The following is a 20,763-nucleotide window of genomic DNA, read 5'->3' as shown; positions in this document are numbered from 1 at the left end:
ATGCACATTGTTTGAGCGTGTGATATAAAACACAGTGTTGGAGGGCCTGGCCAGATGCTTCAGGCAGGGCAGATTTCTGAGTGGGCTGTATGTGGGCCTTAGTCTGTGGTATATAATAACGCACAGGTAAGGCAAAAAAGTTTTCGGACTGAATTAGCAGATAAGGTTTTTGTAAGCCTATCTTTTGAAACTTAAAACTGAATTTTAGTAAGTCCTCCCTGACCCTTCCCTTCTTCCTGTGCTGCCCAAAAATAAGTATGGTTAAGCTGGTGTCTGACCAAGACAGGTAAAGATATATGGAGTAAGGAATTGGTAGAAAAGGGGTTTCTTCTACCATTAATGCTGACTTCCACAGGGGATACTTGCATATTACATTCATGACACACTGACTCTCAGCTTACATGAGAGTATATTTTACTCTGGCAGAGTTTATCCTGCTAGGTTTCTTTCTTCTGAGGAATGTTTTACATCTTCTGCAAACTTTTATTTATATATTTTACATGGAAAAAATTGCACATTAAGATCTACTTACATTGCAATGCACCTGTTTAAATAAGAGAACGTGGTGTTCATTCTGTGCCAGTTACTATTTATATTCCTATCTCTTTTTCAGTTATTTGTGTTTGAGCTTCTGTAAGTTTTTATTACTTGCAAGGCTTTTTAGCTGGAATTTGAGATACATAAATACAAGTCACTTAAACTTTCTTTTTGAATTATCATCTTTGCTTCAGAGCTGTTCCTTTTTGCTCCTTCAATTATTGAATAGAATGTAAAATAAACTAATACTTACAGAATCTAATTCAGAATAGTCAAAATATTGAATTTCTGTAAAACAATGCAGAACTGGAATTCATATATAATAGGCTGAAATACATAAAAAGAAAGTTATGAAACCATATCTCACTTATCATACGTCTTTTTAATAGGAGCAAAATCTGTGCCATTAGTTCCAGACCAGCGTATTTCCCATTCACAATGCTTTAGTGCATAACTTATAAATCTGTCCTTATCATCCAATATTACTTTTTCAAAGCAAGACTAACATCAAACAAGACAGGATGAATGAAAGTCAATGAAGGTCGGCTAGACAATCCAATTATTAAAGATTCCTGGAAGAACAGTACTGTGTTCTATAAAAGAATTGGGTGTGAATTTCTGTATCTTTATTGACAACGGTCATTTCTGTAGAACTGCAGTGTATTTTCTATGGTCAGGTGTTTTGAGATTATGCTAGTCTAATCTGTTTATATAGCACATCTGCATGTCTGTTGTTTATACTCTAAAATATTTGTTAGCTTGCAGAAGCCATATTTATAATACACATTTCGTCTACCTGTTCTATCTCCTGAGTGGTGAAGAGGCCTTTGAGGAGAATGTAACATACCGTTACATATTGCATTACGAAGAGACACTGTTAAGATTGCATAATTGTTGCATACCTGCCATTGCTAGTTTTCCATGCTTTTTTTTCATTGGTCACTTATCTTTCCTTCTGCAGAACAGGCCATCACTTGGGAGCATAAAACACATACGTACAATAAAAGAGGTTACTATTTCTGGCACCTACTTATAGTAGAAATAGTGAGCTGGCCTGCATGTTTGAGTTTAAATACAAAAGGTCAAGTGTGTGTTCAAGTATAAACCATCTGTGCTAGACACTGCAGATTATAAAATAGAAGAAAGTCTAATTAAACATAGTTGTTTTCAGTCTTAGAAACTTACTTGAGCTTTAAATTTAGCTTTGTTGCTTCTATTTCAGATCTGCCTGAAACTTACCTACTTTTTTTCTCCCTTATACAAATAGATTATTAACTATTACATGTTCTTACTCTCCCCCACCCCTGCAAAAAGGAGAACAAAAAGACCCAATATAAGTTTTATTTTTTACTCTTTCATCAGATATTTAGTTTACAGGTGTTTTGATCTGATATTTCTGAACATAGTATCTTATATTCATTTTATGAGAAGTTATTCTTGTGAAATTACAGGAGTGTGTGTATGTATCTCTCTCTCTCTCTCTCTCTCTCTCTCTCTCTCTCTCTTCCTTGCCAACTAATACAATCACAGGAGAGTATGGTCATGTGTTAAGAGTAGCTAACCAAACAGAATATCAAGTGGCCTTCATTACAGGCTGTCTGGGTGGGAATCATGTTATTAAAATATCAGTTGCTCTAAATGACATAGGGTCTGAAAAAGAAGTAATCTATTCCTAGACACTGGTATAGTAAAGAATGCTGACTGTGAGATTACAGTGCTGATCCAGAAAAGTTTTACAATGTTTCCCAATAAATTGAAGTCAGCTGCTCTGCAGGTGGTGGAATTTTGTTGGCTGACAGCAAAGGATGGGATCTGTTATTGAACTGAGCTTAAAGAAGCAACAGGTTCAATGCACTGCTATTTTATTTATAAGTTGTGGTGGGTTGACCCTGGCTGGATGCCAGGTGCCCACCAAAGCTGCTGTCACTCCCCTCCTCAGCTGGACAGGGGAGAGAAAATATAACAAAAGGCTCGTGTGTTGAGATAAGGAGGGCTCGTGGGGAGATCATTCACCAATTACTGTCACGGGCAAAACAGACTTGACTTGGGGAAATTGGTTTAATTTATTACCAGTTGAATCAGAGTAAGATAATGAGGAAATAAAAACTAAATCTTAAAACACCTTTCCCCCACCCCTCCTTTCTTCCCAGGCTTAACTTTACTCACTGTTTTCTCTCCCTCCTCCCCACCAACAGCGCAGGGGGACGGGGAATGGGGGTTGCGGTCAGTTCATCACACATTGTCTCTCTGCCGCTCCTTCATCCTCAGGGGGAAGACTCCTCACACTCTTCCCCTGCTCCAGTGTGGGTCCCTTCCACAGGAGACAGTCCTCCACAAACTTCTCCAATGTGGGTCCTTCCCACGGGCCTACAGTTCTTGACGATCTGCTCCAGTGTGGGTCCCTTCCACGGGGTGCAGTCCTTCAGGAACGGACTGCTCCAGTGTGGGTCCCCCACGGGGTCACAAGTCCTGCCAGAAAACCTGCTCCTGCCTGGGCTTCTCTCTCCACAGGTCTTGTCAGGAGCCTGCTCCAGCACGGGCTTCCCACAGGGTCACGGCCTCCTTTGGGTGCATCCACCTGCTCTGGCTTGGGTTCGTCCACAGGCTGCAGGTGGATATCTGCTCTACTATTAGCCTCCATGGGATGCAGAGTGACAGCCTGCTTCACCATGATCTTCTCCATGGGCTGCAGGGGAATCTCTGCTCTGGCACCTGGAGCACCTCCTCCCCCTCCTTCGTTACTGACCTTGGAGTACCTCCTCCCCCTGCTTCTTCACTGACCTTGGTGTCTGCAGAGTTGTTTCTCTCACATACTCTCACTCTGGCTGCAGTTGCGCAGTTTGTTCCCCCCCGTACGTTATCACAGAGGTGCTACCACCATTGCTGATGGGCTCGGTCTTGACCAGCGACGGGTCTGTCTTGGAGCTGGCTGTCATTGGCTCTATCGAACACAGGGGAAGCTTCTAGGCAGGTAGGCTTCTAGAAGCCACCCTTGTAGCCCTGCTGCTACCAAAACCTTGCCACGCAAACCCAATATATAAGTCAAGACTTAAGAACAGACATTGCTGTTTGCAGTAGCAAAATGCCTGTCTAAAGTGGTAATTTCTACCACAGTAATTGTAAAGCATATTCAAGTAATGTCACACTACTTTTGACAGATTGTAAACAATTTTTCTAAACCTGGGATATCATGAGGCTTGCATGGCATACAGAGGTAATGAATCTTCTTCTGACTAGGTAGATGCTGCATACCTAATGAGCACTGAAAAGATTCACTGCTAATCTGTGAACTATTTAATATATACAGTCATAATCTACTGTTATTAACTCTTACCAAAACTATTTTTTCACAAATTTTGTTTAGAATGCAGAAAATTCTGTAATGGGAACAGAAGATATTTTAAGACATAGTAATTTTATTATTTGCATTCAAACCACCTTTTTTTTTAAAGTCTTCATGCACCCAAATGTCAGCTATATGTAAGAAATTATTTGTATTTTAAAGTTTTAAGCTCTGTAATGAATCTGTGATGTTAGGCATTTTACTATTGATTTTTCATTACTACGTTTTCTTGCTAGCTAGGAAAAACCTGTCTGCAACAGAGACTCATACTCTAATCCTCTGTAGCGAGAAGAGGGTAACATTGTAACAGGGTCCTTCTCTTAGATTGTTAGCTGAAACAGAGGGTTCAGTTTATCTTCTACAGAGAAGATAAATTCCCCCCACCCTGTGGTGCTGGCAGAATTCTAAATAATGCAAATCTGTAAGTCTTTGACTTCTGATAGTATTTGTCAAAGGTTTTTAGTAGTCAATATCTTAAAATTCCCAAATAGTTGGTGTGGCAGTCCTCAGCTGAGAGGGGTGTGCAAAAATAAAAATGTAAGATCAAAATCAAAGAAGAAATTTTGTACTACACTGTGGTTTTTTGTCCAAGTAGGCAGACCTGAGACATGGGTCTATGCAGATACAACATGATCACTACCCAATTTGTGATTGAATCTGTTTAGCTGATCCTTTTTCCCTTCCTTTTGGCCTATTTTCAGTTTCATTGGCTTCTAAATACACTGTCCCAAAAGGCATGCCTTTTACTTTTATTTGGCAGATGGACAACAATAAAAATCTTTGCTCACTGAGAAACTGTTGCTTTGAGAAAGCTGCATTAGACCTATAATCACATTCAGTAACCCCAAACCAATACAGCTTATATGTGGTGTTGTACCTGTAATCTTGTTAGTCTCCCTTATCTCTGGGCTATCTTTTCACAAATCGTTTTGCCAGAGTCTTCACCAAGGTCACCATATGCTGCCAGTGTGCAGTTAAGTGAAAAGTTAGGCAAGTTGGAACTGTGGATAAAGGTGATCCACAGTACAGCAGGAATAATGTTCCTATGTATGTATTCACCTGAGGCTCAGCTGTGGACTAGATATTTCAAAACTTGTTTTGCTTCTGAGTTCTGTGATAGCAAGAAGACGTCCTTATAAACCGAGAATGTCCTCAGCATTCAGGATTTACGATTCCAGACATAATGAGATATTCCTGAGAAGTTTGGCTGGAAAATACAGGTTTTGTCCCAAAATCAATATAGAGTTTTGCATTACTGTCATTTGTACTGGGAATATATACTTCTCGGGGAAAAAACCCCCTTGTTTAAAGGAAGATATGCAGGTGTGTTAAGTGTATCCATGTCAATATTATATTCTTCACAAAGTTCAAAAAATGTTGTCCTTTTGAATATGTAGTCTACATACAAAGCATTACATTTATGCAATGGATTGTATTTCATAGTTATTAAATTTTATTAGACAAACAATTATAAAGAAAAAAATAGTAGAAATAAATAAATCACAATAATAAACTGGGTAACATCTCCATTCAGCTGATAACTGACAAAATGGTATATTACCATGAGATACAATTTTGATGTAGGAAACAGATTTAATATTATCTTTAAGTTAAAATCATCAATTGCTTTGTTTTAGTAAAAATGCTTGGAATATAAACTTAAGGTATCACACAACTCAAATTCTGTGCAGAGTCAATGATGGGTATAGCGTGAGTCTGCAGGATGGCAGTAACATAAATTTGTTCGTATTTTCATGTTTGTATATAGTTCATGAGAACAATGGATAGAATGGTCTCTTGGGTTATTTGCAGGTAAAAAGGATTACAATAATATTTGAATTTGTGGCCATCATTCTCTCTCTTCTTCTGTTTCTTCTTCTCCTCCAAGAAGATGATACTTTTCTGACCAAGATGATCTTTTTCCTTCCTTTTCATGCACTTTTATAGATGTGTGTGCATACCCAATGTTTTTTCTCAAATTCTTGAAATAAATAATAGTAGTGATAATAATAATAAAAGTATTAATAAGCAGCTTTCCAATGTTACAGAGAAACTGGTTAGACTGTATTAAGTATGTGCTCATATCACCTATTCAATTATTACCTGTATATTTTTTCTGTAGGTGACAGATCAGTCAGTGAAAGCTTTTGCTGAACATTGTCCTGATCTGCAGTATGTTGGTTTTATGGGCTGCTCTGTTACATCGAAAGGAGTCATTCACCTCACCAATGTAAGTATCGTAACTACTTTTAGCTAGTCATTAGTGTGTTTGACTATTGCCAAAGCATAGGTATCAGCCAGCATAAGTTTATGAATATGATGAATAACACTGTCATGAATAGAAACGTGACAGGTTAAATGAACTTTGCATTATTTGAGCAGGCACATTCGGATTTCCCTGTGTAAAAAGACTGTAGCAAAAACTTATTCAAGGGATGATACTTTTTCTGGGAAATACTGTTCAGGTCAGAAGTCTTTAAAATGCCTAGTTACACCAGATTCCATTGCAAAAATTCTGTAATTGGAAGTGCAAAATTCTTAGAGCAAGAGATTTAGACAGACCCCTTACTGCAACAGTATATCCCCTATGCACATACATTTTGTATATATCCATCTTCATCTTTTAACATAGATAGTGTGACAGATACATTTTATTTCCTTTTGTTTTTCTTTTATGTAAGAGGAATGATGTGTGGGAGAACTAGCTTGAGTGAACCTGCAGAAAATAATGGAAGCGTTCAATAAATTGAATGACTTGGATGAGGTGGACAAACAGCATATTAGTTAAAATTCATAACTGAAAGTAAATTCAGGGATCATGGAAACGTTAGGGAGAACAGAGGAAAAATGCATCTGAAACAGATAATTTAGCATTTATAGCTAAGAAGTTAAAAAAAGAGTTTCCAAATGGGAAAATGGAACTTCTTATAACGGGTAAAGATGACTGTAGAAATGGGTATTTAATGTGAAAAGTTCTGGTAAACATAAAAATGGTTAAAAAGATCTTGAAGTAGCAAGTGGAGAGCATATTTAATGAAAACAGAACAGGCCTGAAAAAAATACAGGTTTTTTGATGCAGCAGTGCAGCCCTCTTGTTGTTTTACAGAACCATTCAGCATATCTGTAAAATATTTTCATCGGTTTAGGGCAGCTCAGTAGCTGAAGATACAGAAGGATTGAAAACATTTTGGAACACGTGCAAAAAGAAATAAGCCAGAGAAATTAATTTGCATGGTAAAGTTACAGCACCTCAAAGGATGCAATTTGGAAAGTACTCTGTGTATATTGAAATTATGTGTAAAAGGGGCATATATCTATGGGAGAGAGAAATAATACAATAATTTTCATGTCCTCTGAAAACACTCACTCTCTCTCTCTCTCTCTCTCTCTCACTATAGGTTATATTTATATACACAACATAAATATAGAAGGTACATAATTTAGAAATCTGACATAGAGAGGTTATGTAGTCCAAGGCTTTGTGGGAAATTTCCACAGAGATCGCTCTTCAGGTGCATGCTTTGGTTACTGCATTATTCTGGCCTAGATTTATTGAGTATTTAATAGATGTCTTATCCTTCAACCAAGTGACTTTATAATCCTATGTATTTGATTAAAGAAAAGTCAAGATCTTGATTTTTCTTACTGACATTTAGTTCTGATTTTCATGTGGTTTAATAATCATAAATGATTAGAAATCCTGATTTACGTAGGAGTGACACTTTTGTACATAGTCCTTCAGAAAATATCTAGGAGGCTGCTTTGTGACAAACTTGGAAAAAGTCATATGGGATAAGTAATTGGTGCATGTGCTTTTTGTTGGGACTTGAGACTTGGGAATTCCAGTTTCCTTCCCTCAGGCTGCATCTATAGAAATTTTCTGTAGGCTGTTAATACTGCAAAGACAGTGATGTGATAACACTGAACAGTAGGGGTTGTTCAGCCTGGAGAAGAGAGGGCTTTGGGGAGACCTTTCAGTACTTAAAGGGGACTTATAAGAAAGATGGGGATGGACTTTTTAGTTGGGCCTGTTGCGATAGGACAAGGGGTAATGGTTTTAAACTAAAAGAGGGTAGATTCAGACTAGATCTAGGGAAGACATTTTTTATGATGAGGGTGGTGAAACACTGGAACAGGTTGCCCAGAGAGGTGGTAAATGCCCCATCCCTGGAAACATTCAAGGCTGGGTTGGACAGGGCTCTGGGCAACCTGATCTAGTTGAAGATGTCCCTCCAGGGGGGTTGGACTAGATGATCTTTAAAGGTCCCTTCCAACCCAAACTATTCTCTGATTCTATCATATGATGTCTTCTGTAACGTTTGCCAAGTATTCTTTCACATGTAAGTGACTTTCTGTGCACAATAACAAGGTATTTTTTTTACAGTTATTGTTACTTTAAGCTGAGGTATATATGCACGTAGTATAGGCAAGTGGGATGATACCATATATTGAGGGGAAAAAGAGTAAGAGACTTTCCCAGTCATACAGCGACTGGGAAATTGTATTGGAATTCAGGCTTCTTTACTCTGATGCTATTGACAAGTGATATGTGGTTAATCTTGCTACAGTGACTTCAGTAGTGTTTCCACCTGGTTCCTCTGGCAGGTGTTGCTTCCTTGTAGTACAGCAGGCAATTTTAAGTAAGACTCTGAATTGCACTGAAGTATCTGGCACAGACACGTGTTCCATTTCTACAGTTCTTTGGAGGAAATAAGCTCCAGCAGGAAGTTAAATATCTGGGGAGCAGTAACATCTTTAACTGTTGCATCTGTCTTTTCCAGAATTCTTCTTTTGATGACATAATTTTTTTGTTCTAACCATCATGTATTTGTTATGGTCAGTTTTATGTTGAGTTCTTAACTAGAACTTCATGAGTGCTTAGTAATAATTACAGTCCCATGTTCTTAGAGAACGTGGAATGTCTTCTTTGCTCTACATGGCCTGTGAGTGTGTCCCACAAGGCTGTGCAGAGCTGGTTCCCTTCTGTCCTGCTTCCTGTGTGCAAACTGGAGATAGCAACACTGGCCTCTGTTGTAAAATTGCTTTGAGGCTGATGGATGTATAAAAATTGAGTGGTTTATTATTACTGTATTTCCCCTAGTAATGTTAGCTCTCTTTAAAAATACTGGCACTTGAAAATTCTGAATTACAGTGCTGCTGAATCGCAGAGCTTTTTTAATAGCTAATTGTGGGGTATGGTAGTGAAAATGTTGTATATTTGAGAAAAAGAAGAAACATTCAGGGTTTATTTTCATTCTTTTTCTACTCAACATAGTGACATTAAAAAGAATTTGCTTCTTGAGCAAAACCATATTATCACACTAGTGCCTTTTTTCCTTGAAGTTATTATAAACTACAAAAAATGCACCTAAAGTAAATAATGATTATTGGGCAAGATGAGAGGCACTGCATGTACATACAGGGAGAGAGAAAGGGAAAGAGGGAGTGTGTATATATGCAATGCACAGTTAGACTCCCAGTCGAAACCAGTGGTTTGTTCTGATAACCTGGAATGTTTTATTTTACTTTGTACCTGTAACGTGTGAAACAGTGTCACAAAAAATCTGAATTATCTGTTCTATGACATCAGAAAAATTAGTCCAACATTTATAAACTTTGTTTCTGTGGAGCAGGGAAGAACATGTATTGGATATGTATTGGATATGTTGTAGTTTTTATCTTCTGTTTTTAGTACATCCCCAACTATTGTTTCATTGTTTTATCTTTTTTCTCATTTGTTTTATTATTTACTTATCTTTCCCTGCTTGACTTGCTTTTTCTTGTTTTCTCCCTTCCTCCTTTCCTCACATCCTTGTCTCTCAAGAGTTTATTGCTGCTTATTTTTTACTTTTTGCTTCCTTCTCCTCTAAGCACAAAGATCTATGCGAACGTGCAAAGTACCTATGCATGTTAGGTAATTGTGTTAAAGACAGAATAACCAGATGGGTAATTTTTATTCATTAATTAAGTGTGAATAAGAAACTCTATATGCTAACTAGTGAAGTAGTGATTTTTTAATTTATATCTTTTCCCCAAAAGTGGTGCTATTTTCTTTCCCTCTTGTGGTAATTGTCTCTCAGCAGTTTAATTGTTGCACTTCTAATAGAATTTTAACAGCTGGCATCAGTAAATCTCCACATCTAGACATAGTTTTATTTCCAAGCCACTTATTTGGCTTCTTCCTTTGAGTTCTGATATATATGCAAGAGTAGTTGCTTTTTAGCAGCATAACTCTTGTCTGTGCTTCTACATCACATAATTCTGACAGACTATCTGACAGGTAAAGTTTATTACAGACGTTTTCACCTAAACATGTGTGAATCCTTGGACAACATCTTCGTCGGAAAAAGTTCTAACTTATTCTTCTAATCACCAATACATGAAGTCAGTTCATCTAAGAACTATTTTTGGAATAATGTGATCTTTATTCTTTCTTTGTCTCATAATTGTTACCCGAGAGTCATGTCCAATCTAACTCAGTCATACCTGTGTCTGAGTTGGTGGCCAGTATGAAGTCAATCAAAATTCATATTTATAGAGCAAATATTTAGGACTCATTCAGTGCAGACATTATCAACTTGACAGATATATAATGATAATCTACACATGACAGGATTGATTTTACAAGAGAGCCTTTTCTAAACTGAGATACTGTATGGTCCTTTTTTTAGTAACTGATTCGTCTTGACATGAAGTGCTCTGCTTTATACTCTTTTTATGGTAGTTCAGCATACCTTCTAATCTTAAAATCATCATGCTTCCTAACTAAGAACATGACTGTTCTCTTTGGCTAGGTCTAGAGAAAACAGTTTTAAAATCAATTTATATAATGGACTATATTTCATAAGATGACATATGATTTCTTTGAATCTGTTTGCATTTAATAAGATAGCCTTTTAAGGGTTAGTCTTCCAATCATAGAAAAAAGTCATTAAGTAAGGATTTCTAAAAATAGTGATTATGGGAGATTCTTCGTGAGGATTGGCTTGTTACTTTAAATGATGTGGTGTTATAGGCTGTATAAGAGAACCTTTTCACATCTTGTCAAACTAAAGCTGACCATTTTGTTGAATGAAGTTAACTGTGTACCTCGTAAGAGATTCCTTTCATCGTTTTTAAGAATTTGATAGTTGGACCCAACTGCCGTTTCTTTCAAGTTGCAATGAAGTAAAAAAGGCATTGCAGAAAAGACTGATTGCATGATTGAAAGGGTTTCAATGCCCTGTAAGTGTGTGAAACTTAAAAAAAAAAAAAGATTCATTAGAGGTACTTGAGAGTAAATAACACAAAGAGAGAGTAAACTATGACTTCAGCGATAAGGTAATGCAACAGCAACTTTTAGAGTATATAAACTGGAAATAAGTCTTGTAACACAGGTACTTGTGGTTTAACCCCAGCTGGCAACTAAGCACCACACAGCCACTCACTCTGTCCCCCCAGTGGGATGTGGCAGAGAATTGGAAGAGTAAAAGTGAGAAAGCTCGTGAGCTGAGATAAAGACAGTTTAATAGGTAAAGCAAGACGTGCACACAAGCAAAGCAAAACAAGGAATTCATTCACTCCTTCCTATCGTCAGGCAGGTGTTCAGCCATCTCGAGGAAACCAGGGCTCCATCATGCGTAACAGTTACTTGGGAAGAAAACTGCCATCACTCCAAACGTTCCCCCTTCCTTCTTCTTCCTCCAGCTTTTATGCTGAGCATGACGCCATATGGTACGGAATATCCCTTTGGTCATTTGGGGTCTGCTGTCCCGGCTGTGTCCCCTCCCAGCTTCTTGTGCAACCCCAGCCTACTCGCTGATGGGGCGGTGTGAGAAGCAGAGAAGGCCTTGACGCTGTGCAAGCACTGCTCAGCAACAACCAAAACATCAGTGTGTTATCAACATGATTCTCACCCTAAATCCAAAACACAGCAGTATACCAGGTACTATGAAGAAAATTAACTCTATCCCAGGCAAAACCAGCACAGTACTATATGAGCAGTTTATGTGTGTGTGCAAGTAGCTCCTCTATGATGGGTCTTAATGTTAGAAAGGAGGGCAATATATTTATTTTTGTAGTATAACTTGTAAAGGTATCTATGCAATAAATAAAAAACCAAATTATTATTAACAGTCATCTTGGAAAGAGTAGCAGCTTGAATACAAATGTCATTCACTTTCCTATTGTGTTTTGCTGCGGTACATTACAAAACAAAGGAATCTATTGAATAAATTTGTTTCCTTAATTAACATATATTTTCAACTACCTTATCTTCTCAGGCATGGTTTTTTACAAATACCTACACTCTTCAAAACAAACTTTTTCTGTTTTATTTTTTGTAAGTGATGCAAATTAAATCTCTGTGCTTATAACACAGGTTTTGAATGTGTATTTCTTATTCAAGCAATGGGAGCTCAATGTTCTGCAATATTTAACTTTAGGAAATGAAATTAAAAGTTGTGAATGTGCAGAACATTTAGTCTATGGGAAAATAGTCTCCTCTGTAATTATTCAATCATTTTCCAATTTTTTAAACAATGTATGACTACTGTTTCAAGAACACAGTATATCTCAATAATATAGTTCCGTTACTTCAGCTGCTAAGTAAAAACTAATGTATGTGACTTTTTAAAAAATAGTTTATAAATTTAATTTTTTAATTTTATTAACATAATAAAATAATGTGATTTACAATTTTTTCTGGTTGCTATTTTTTATTTCCTGTGATCATACATTTGCTCTGGGAGGCTTAAATCAGAGAGCAGTTTATTCCTTGAAGGCACGTATGCACAGAGAGTGTCAAGAAAATTAAGCTTAATTAGCAAAAGATGTGAATTTAAAACTCATTAAGTCCTTATAAGCACTTTCCTTCAGAAATAATTTGGCTTTAGTTCTGAGGAGGTTTGATCTTATGTGAATTGTTTAGTGGTGGACTTGGCAGTGTTAGGTTTACGATTGGACTCGATCTTAAAGGTCTTTTCCAACCTAAATGATTCTATGATTCTATTCTATTCTATTCTATGATTTTTAAGGAAGCATATCTCTACAGGACTTGTGGAAGTGTGCGGGGAACAAAAAAAACACCAAAAACCCAAACAAAAAATGAGTTGCATACTCATTATATTAGTAGTTCCCTACAAGAATAGCTAAATATTCACAGGAGTTGATATACCCACACTGAAAAATTGCCTGTGATCCCAATAGTAACAGGGATTTTTTATCATCAAAAGGATATGAAATTTACCCTAAATTTGAACAGTCTCAAATCAGGCATATTTTCTCTCCTCTTTTTTTTTTTGTTGTTGTTATAATTTTAAAATGCTCTAACTTCTTAATTAGCATTGCACATATTTTAATACTACAAGTTACAGTAATCAAGATAGAAGTCTTATGAAGTCCATAACGTTCAGGCACACAAATAGTATGATAATCTCTGAACCTTTAAATATATCAACCTCCATAAAATTTCATTTAAACCAACCAACAGAAGTATTGAACAAAAATTATTTTGTCATAATTTAAAATATTTGAGATCCAAATGTAGTAGGTAATTTCTTAAAAATAGTAGTATTAAATTTTTTAATTTTAATATCTTTTTAAAAGAACTGAAGCTCTGTTTTTCAAACTTCCTTTTTCCAAAACCATTTTGTGATCTAAGTGGTTCTTTTGCATCTGTCATTCACAGTGGAACAATTCCGTTTCAGTACATTTTAACAGGCAATCTCCTCATAAAACCTTTACATACTGCACTGTCAATTCTCTGTCTGTTAGTGGGACTGAGAGGAACCGACCAACATCCTGTTCCCTTCTAATCTCATTCATCTAACTAGACTCCCTCTGAAATTTAAATGCTAATATTGTATTATGTCATACAGTTTTAACGCTGAGTCAATATTGAGTATTTTCAGCAAGGTTGTGTATATATGTAGCACACAAAATTAGTTTAACTGTTCTTGCTTTCTCTTAATTCTTCTATTTTCTATTTTGTATTTTTAAGCCCTCTGTCTACTATTTGCATTGTCTGTTTTATTGTCACATTAAATGTTCCTTTTTCAGTTAAAACATTTTGTCTGATGGAGTTGAGTTCAAAGTTTAAATTCTGCTCATGCTGAGCATTCTTTGTAGAGCTATAAAATTAAGAGTTGGAGAAAAATTTGAGTATCTGTAGAAGAATGGCCCTGAAATTGCTCAATAAAATGGTATTGCTGCATGAAGAAAATTGTTTTTGATTGAAAAAAGCAAAAGGAAAAGCTTTATTTATCCTGGCACCCTAAGACTGAGTATTTAAGTCACAGAACATCCTTTTGCTGTGGAAAAATGCTAATTAAAGGTATGCTATTTTAATCTCAAGATTTATGCATCCACTGAAGATTCGAACATCCCAACTGTTCAGTTGTCTGCTTCAGAGAATTTTAATTTTTTGTATATCATACCACTTTTATATGTGAGGGTTAGAGGTAGAATATAAAATGTATGTATTTTTTGGTGCCATTTTTTTATAATAGTAGTGATTAATAAAGAATTCAGCATTGTAGCATCAACCCCTTACAATTACTTTTTGAGGTAAAATATAAAATAGGACAGTTGTCATTAAAGTATCCATCCCATTTTTGTAATGAAAAATGGTTACATATACATTTATAACAATTCACTGACTGGTAATAAGATGTTGATACCTCTGATTTAAGTAGGCAAAGGGGTATTCTTTTCACCTGTCACGTTCAGTTTGATACAAAATCATGTCAGAAGGTCCAGTACTTAGGGGAATGTGTGTCCGCTTCTGCAGCTCTTGAAAGTCATTCACTCATCTGAAGTGGCAAGAGTGAGGTTGTATAGATCAAATTATACTTGAGGAGTTTGTATCAATCTGAAGCAGTCTCTTCAAACTTCTGAGACAGTAAGGTTTTCTGGATCAAGTACGTCGAGCCTGATAAAAAGAAGAATTAACGTACCAAGTAGGTCAGGTGTCAGGTAGGCTGTTTAAAATGAATGAATGTGACAGTAAAAAAGGCAAGTGATGGTTGAGTTACTGTATATCGAATATAATGGTAGACCATTATTAGTATGAAGGAAAGAATGAGTGAATGATCATTCTCCTGTGGCAGTAAAAGATAAAATCTACCTTGGAAACCCTATTAATTTGGTCAATAGAAATACTAGGAATTCAGTTTAGTTTTTGAGTCTACCCATGCAATGCAGAAGTCTTTTTTTCCTTGGAAATCACGAATTCTTTCTGCTGCATTCATCATTGCTTCAATGAGGTAGATACTCTACTGTTACCTCTTACCTAATTTGAAGTCATGTTAGTTAGACACTTTTTAAAGAAGCACTTACCTCCATGCATTGATTTATCTTTAGTGTAAGTTCATGATTTTTACTCTGTAAATAATAATAATGACAAAATAATCAACAGTATTGTCACCTGCTCATAAGAAGAGTGTTGTCATGAAAGAAAGCATGTTTTAGTTAAGAATTCTGTTTTTTTTAATGGGACGATTTTATACTTGTCTTTGAGGTCTCCTGGTAAATATTTGTTTACTGTCATAGACTATATGCATTGTTGAATTGTCTAGTAGGTTTATTTCCTATGTCATAGGCACTGGCGATGTTATTGCCAACATAGTATAAAGGCTGAAGTATCTAATATGAATAGCTGTATGTAGGTTAGGAAAATTCAAGTTGCTCTAAGCTTCCCCTTCTTGTAATTTATGCAGAAAAAATGAGGGATTGGTTCGGAGGTTTTTTGGGTGCATAGAAGGTAAGTCTTTTAGACTTCCTGCTAGAGAAGCATGTATGAAATGCAGAGAGACAGAGCTTGTAAAATCTGTCCATTTTACCAACACAATATCAGTCATTATGTGCTTTTCTCCCTAATAGGCAAGTAAGATTATCAGAAGTTCAATGGGATTACAACAAGCACCACCACAGCACACCTGTGGTAGTATCCTAATAATAGGAATATTACTGTCCTACTTCCTATAGACATACCCTGCAGTTGTTTCTCAGAGGTCAGGTGCCTTAATTTTATGCTTGTTCTGCAGAATTTTTGGAAGCAGTATGTGGTTTATCTTCAGCTTTAGTTTGGAGAATGTTAAAAACTTCTGGAGCAAAACACCAGAACACCAGTTTCTGTAGAAGACTACCTACATTTGAAGTCCTCTTATTTTTCCTTTTCTTTTTATCTCTTTTTTTTTTTCTTCCCCCCCCCCCCCCCCCCCCAAATACATTGACTTAATAATTAACTACTGAAGTGGACCGATTATATGATCTCAGTTGTATGCCTTTAATTAGTCAAATCCTTAGTGACTTAAATCACTGAATGGGATTATTTTTTCTCTCTTACAGGGAAGGTAAATTTAATTAAAGTGTCAGTATTACCTAATGCAATTATTTTTCCAGAGTATAACAGATTATTTCAGACAGCTTAAAAAGCGAATAGCACTTGGAGGTTATTATGACTAAACTGATCCTTTGTTTAAAGATACTGCAGAAATCTGTAAAAATTTTCGTCTTTGAATCCATAGCTCATAAAAGTAGTAACAGGGCTTTGTTTGCTTTTGAAGGGCAATATAATGATTAGTAATAAATCAGATTAATCAGTGCATAAATTTTAATCATATTGTTCTGTGACTCCAACTTTTGTTGTTCAGAATATCCAGGTTATTATTGATGGCTGTGCAGGTGAGACTATAGTATAAATACTGTATTTTCCAGGGAGTTTGCAATATTTACTTAGTTCGAAAGCCTTCAACTCTGGAGTTTTTAATCACATGCATTTGAATCTAAGCACAAATGTGCTGTCTCCCCTTCCTTCAACACCCTATTTTTCTTATAGTTAAATGAGCTGGTATGCTGCCTTGGTATCTTACACTCCATATAGTTAAAAGGAGGAAGGCCGAGGCCCCTATTGTATCTGTACTGGACCATGAGTGAGAGTGTCTTGATTTCATGGAGCAACTGAGTGCCTGAATTCCAAATTTGCTAAAGTTGGATTCTATAAACATCTCTGATATGTTTCCTTTTTGTGAAAAATACAGTGATCTCATCTTTCTTGACTAGCTTGCACATATTATACATGATTCCAGAAAGTTAAACAGTTTTTATAACAGTTATGTATGTAAACAAATTTCAGATTATTTCCTTCTATCATATTTGTCTCAATAGCTAAGAAATCTTTCCAGCTTGGATCTACGTCATATCACAGAACTGGACAATGAAACCGTGATGGAAATAGTGAAGAGATGCAAAAACCTTAATTCCCTCAATCTGTGTCTGAACTGGATCATTAATGACAGGTAACTTCGTTATAGCATCTAAACCCAGTATAAAACAAATTTAACTAGTTGTATTAGTTGAGAATAATTTGTCATGGCTTGGGGGTTGGAGGAGATCAATAAAAGCAAGCAGTGTTTTTTGAGTGTTTGTTCTTGCTTGTTTTGGGTAAATCATCTAGACACATATTTTACAGTGTTTGTATATTTCTGTAGTGGAGAAAAGTTTAGTTATAATCGGATGGCAGCACTAATCTGTTTCCTGTGGATTTCATGAGAATATGCTCTTTACCATGTGTGATTGAAATGTACAATTGCAATTATGACTCCTTCAGTAGGTAGCCAGGATTTAAACAGGTTTATATGCATACAAACAATGAAGCATATTTTTGATTACATAAGGAAAAGTAAACTGCTTGTGGGTAAAGTAGTGGAATTAATGTTTTTTATAAAGCAACAAGTCCTTCATTTTTTGGCAAACAGACTCTCCAGAATGAGACTGACAGAATAACTGGGGCATTACCTTAGGCTTTTCCTTTTGACTAGAATACCTACTGTCCTGCTGTATTCTGTCCTTCTGATCAAGTAATTTATTTTAACATTAAGTAAATCCACACAGATGATGTTTGGTTATATTGCAGATCAGCTGAAAAATGAAAAAGATTAAGAATTTAAAAAGTGGAGGTTTCCTTTTAAAATGAGAAAATTGAGCAAAGCCACTACCTCAGGGTGCACAGGAAAGAACATATTGAATTACTTTTAACAGATTGGTCTATTATAACTGGTGCTTTAAACAAAAGGAAAGCAACACTTTTAACAGAGAGGGGTTCTAAAACAGTTTCATATAAACCAGAATGATGTGTTTTAGTAATTGTACTTCTTCCCCATGGTTACAGATTTTTTCCTAACATACTCTCTTTCAAAGTTCTCTGAAGTCTTTAAGAATGTACTAAAGTGTGAATGAGCTTACACTTTCAAAGTGTAATGTTCTAAAAATACTAGGAATGTTCTAAAAATGAATAGGAAGCACCATTGAACTTTTACTATAACTCCTTTTAGCCTTTAAGACTGTTTTTTGGTTTTGTAGTTTTAGGTTAGACCCTTAATGTAACTTCACTGGTTTTGAAAGCAGATCTTTCTGTCTGGAGGGCCTTATTTTAATATGCAGAATAAGGCTACTGTAATGGAAAATTTTAGAATAAGTCAGAAAAAATACTGAGAATAAAAATGTAAATTTAAAAGACAGACACTTTTCAGGTGTTAATTAAAGTACTTAGAAATGTTATATGTTTCTGCATGAACATTTTGAGTAGGACAACCTGCTAAGTATCATCCAAACTGATGTCAAACTGTTCTTGAAATTATTTTACTAGAATTAGTAGAATAAGAAAGAGATCTTTTAATTATATGCATATGACTCTAAAACTTCATATTGAATATAGTTAGAATTATGAAGCTTAACAAGAAAAGGAAACCCTTTCCAGCAATTACAAATAACCTGCTGTTGTATGTAAACTTCTAGATCGTTGACTTTTGTCTCCGTAGTTCTTTCCATTTTGTGTGTATTTCTGATCATAGCTGTCTGTACTTTTTCAACATGTGACTGATAACTAAAACTTGATTACAAATTTCAGTTTAGCTATTTAAATTAGCTTCTAGCTAAAAGCAAACAAAGAGAGAATTTAGAAAATAGTTAATGCCTTTGTTAAACCTTATTCATAGGCAGTCATTTGGCAATTCAAGTATTTTTCCTGTTTTACAAGTGAGATGAAGCTCCAAATACTAGTCTTAACTGAATAAGGTCATTTCCCCTACTCCTCTTAAATGCTGAATTAAGAATTGCTGAAAATTATGTAAAAGGAACGTGATACAACCACTAGGCTTTAATCAATATAGACACCAGTTCTGCAGAGTATTATGAGCATATTCAGTTTGAGGCTATGGGTGATCCTTCAGAATTTCACAGGACCATTCAGGTGCTTACCTTGGGTAAAAAGCCAAGTTAGTTTAAACTGACTAAATTAGTTTATTAATGATTTAAGGCAAGATGAGCTTTATTTTTTTTGTTTTTTATTTGATGCCATTTGACGGCTCCTAGTCAGAGGGGATGTCAGAGGAGATTCTGCATCTTGATACCTTTGAGTAAACTTTTTGTTTATCATTGTTTCCAACACATATGAGATAGCAGCAGTCTAATGTTTTACCTGTCTCTTGGTTTTAAAATAGATCAGTTCCACCACCTCACCTCCCCACCTCCCACCCCCCCATTATCAAGCCTGCTTACTTGTGAGATCCACCTACGCAGGGCTTGTATTCCAGATTTTTTTCGAACTTAACAAGACACTTTTTTGTTCTCTCTAGAATGACTGAGGGTTGGGTGGTTTTTCTTTTCTTTAAAGCCTTGAAAAGCTGTTTTCCTCCATTCCTTTGTCTCAAGGGTGAAAAAAGACTAGACAGTTCTCAAAAATACCGGTATAGCTTAAAGATGTATCTGTGAATTATCTCTTAAACGTAGTTGATTATTGGTAGGTTTTACAGCAGAAGTAAGTCACTGGTTTTAAAACTTTATTTTAGATTTCTTTATTGTTTACAGAAATCCATAAAAATTATTTCTGTAAGCAAGGCTGTGGCCCCAGAACGTTTATGGTGCTCTCTTGCTTGTGACACAGTGTTAGATCTAATGCTGTGACCATTACATTTCTTGCTAAGTAACTGAAAGGAACTGAAACTTACAGAGTACAAGATCTCTGCATGGCAGGCACTTGCTACGATTTTTGCTGCTGTGATTCTTTTGCACATGCAAGAATTAGCAAGAATTATTATTTCTGGTTTGCTTAAAGCTATTTTTGTTTTTGAAAGTATGCATCTAAAAGGCTTATGTAGGGCAGTAAAAAATAATTTAATTTTACCTAAGGCAAAAAATATGTTCAGTATGTTCAGTTGAGATACTTTTGACATTAGTTTTAAAATGAAAGAAAAATAGATCTCTTATAATGACTTGTAAAAAAGTCTCTAAAAGTTGGGAGTTAAGCAAGATCAAAAAAAGACCTATTAAAGTAATATAACGTAATGATTTCTTCTGTAAGTATTACAGCTCCCTCAAAAGCTTCATATACTATTTATCATGTTCATTAAATACATTATAGAAACAGTCCTACTACTTCTTTCAAATACGAACAAAACCAAACTTGCAAATTCTTTAATTATGCATCATGAGTAGATTATCTCAGGTCTTTGCAATTGGAAAGGAGTAAAAGTGAGTTCTCTGTACATGGTGATATGAATAATATACTCTGAGGCTTCATTTAAATAACCTTATCACCTTGAAGTTGTCTTAATGGTCACGACATTTGTTCTTCTGAATTTCAATTTAGACAATAAAAATAGTGACATCTAGAAATAAATCTCATGGGGGATTCAGGAAAATGTAGTATGATGTACTGGCAAAGTTTTCAGGGGTGCGTGATGTTTCTCATAGTTTGAGGAACATCTGCTATGTATTATATCCATAAATGACCAAGGAGCAAGCAGCAGTTAATCTAACATTTTTTTGTGACTCTTATCACTGTGGACTTTGAGTTGCAATTCACTTCAACTTCTGTATTACATAGTTCACATAGAGATAGACAT

The 20,763-nt window shown here is 35.7% G+C and overlaps 1 protein-coding gene across 5 annotated transcripts in view; it reads left to right on the top strand.

Annotated features, from left to right (window-relative positions):
* FBXL17 (F-box and leucine rich repeat protein 17) overlaps positions 1-20,763 on the top strand; it is a 304,415-nt gene that overhangs the window by 84,104 nt on the left and 199,548 nt on the right. For 4 of the 5 annotated variants that reach the window (XM_072860233.1, XM_072860236.1, XM_072860235.1 and 1 more), the window contains exons 5-6: positions 6,003-6,110; positions 17,027-17,157. In XM_072860233.1, coding sequence (XP_072716334.1) covers positions 6,003-6,110; positions 17,027-17,157 — 239 coding nt within the window. The remainder of the gene's footprint in view (positions 1-6,002; positions 6,111-17,026; positions 17,158-20,763) is intronic. The other variant, XM_072860234.1, reaches the window with a different exon arrangement.

The sequence above is a fragment of the Ciconia boyciana genome, chromosome 4 (assembly GCF_034638445.1).
Source record: "Ciconia boyciana chromosome 4, ASM3463844v1, whole genome shotgun sequence".
Classification (NCBI taxonomy): domain Eukaryota; kingdom Metazoa; phylum Chordata; class Aves; order Ciconiiformes; family Ciconiidae; genus Ciconia; species Ciconia boyciana.
This window is presented reverse-complemented; position numbering and strand designations above follow the sequence as displayed.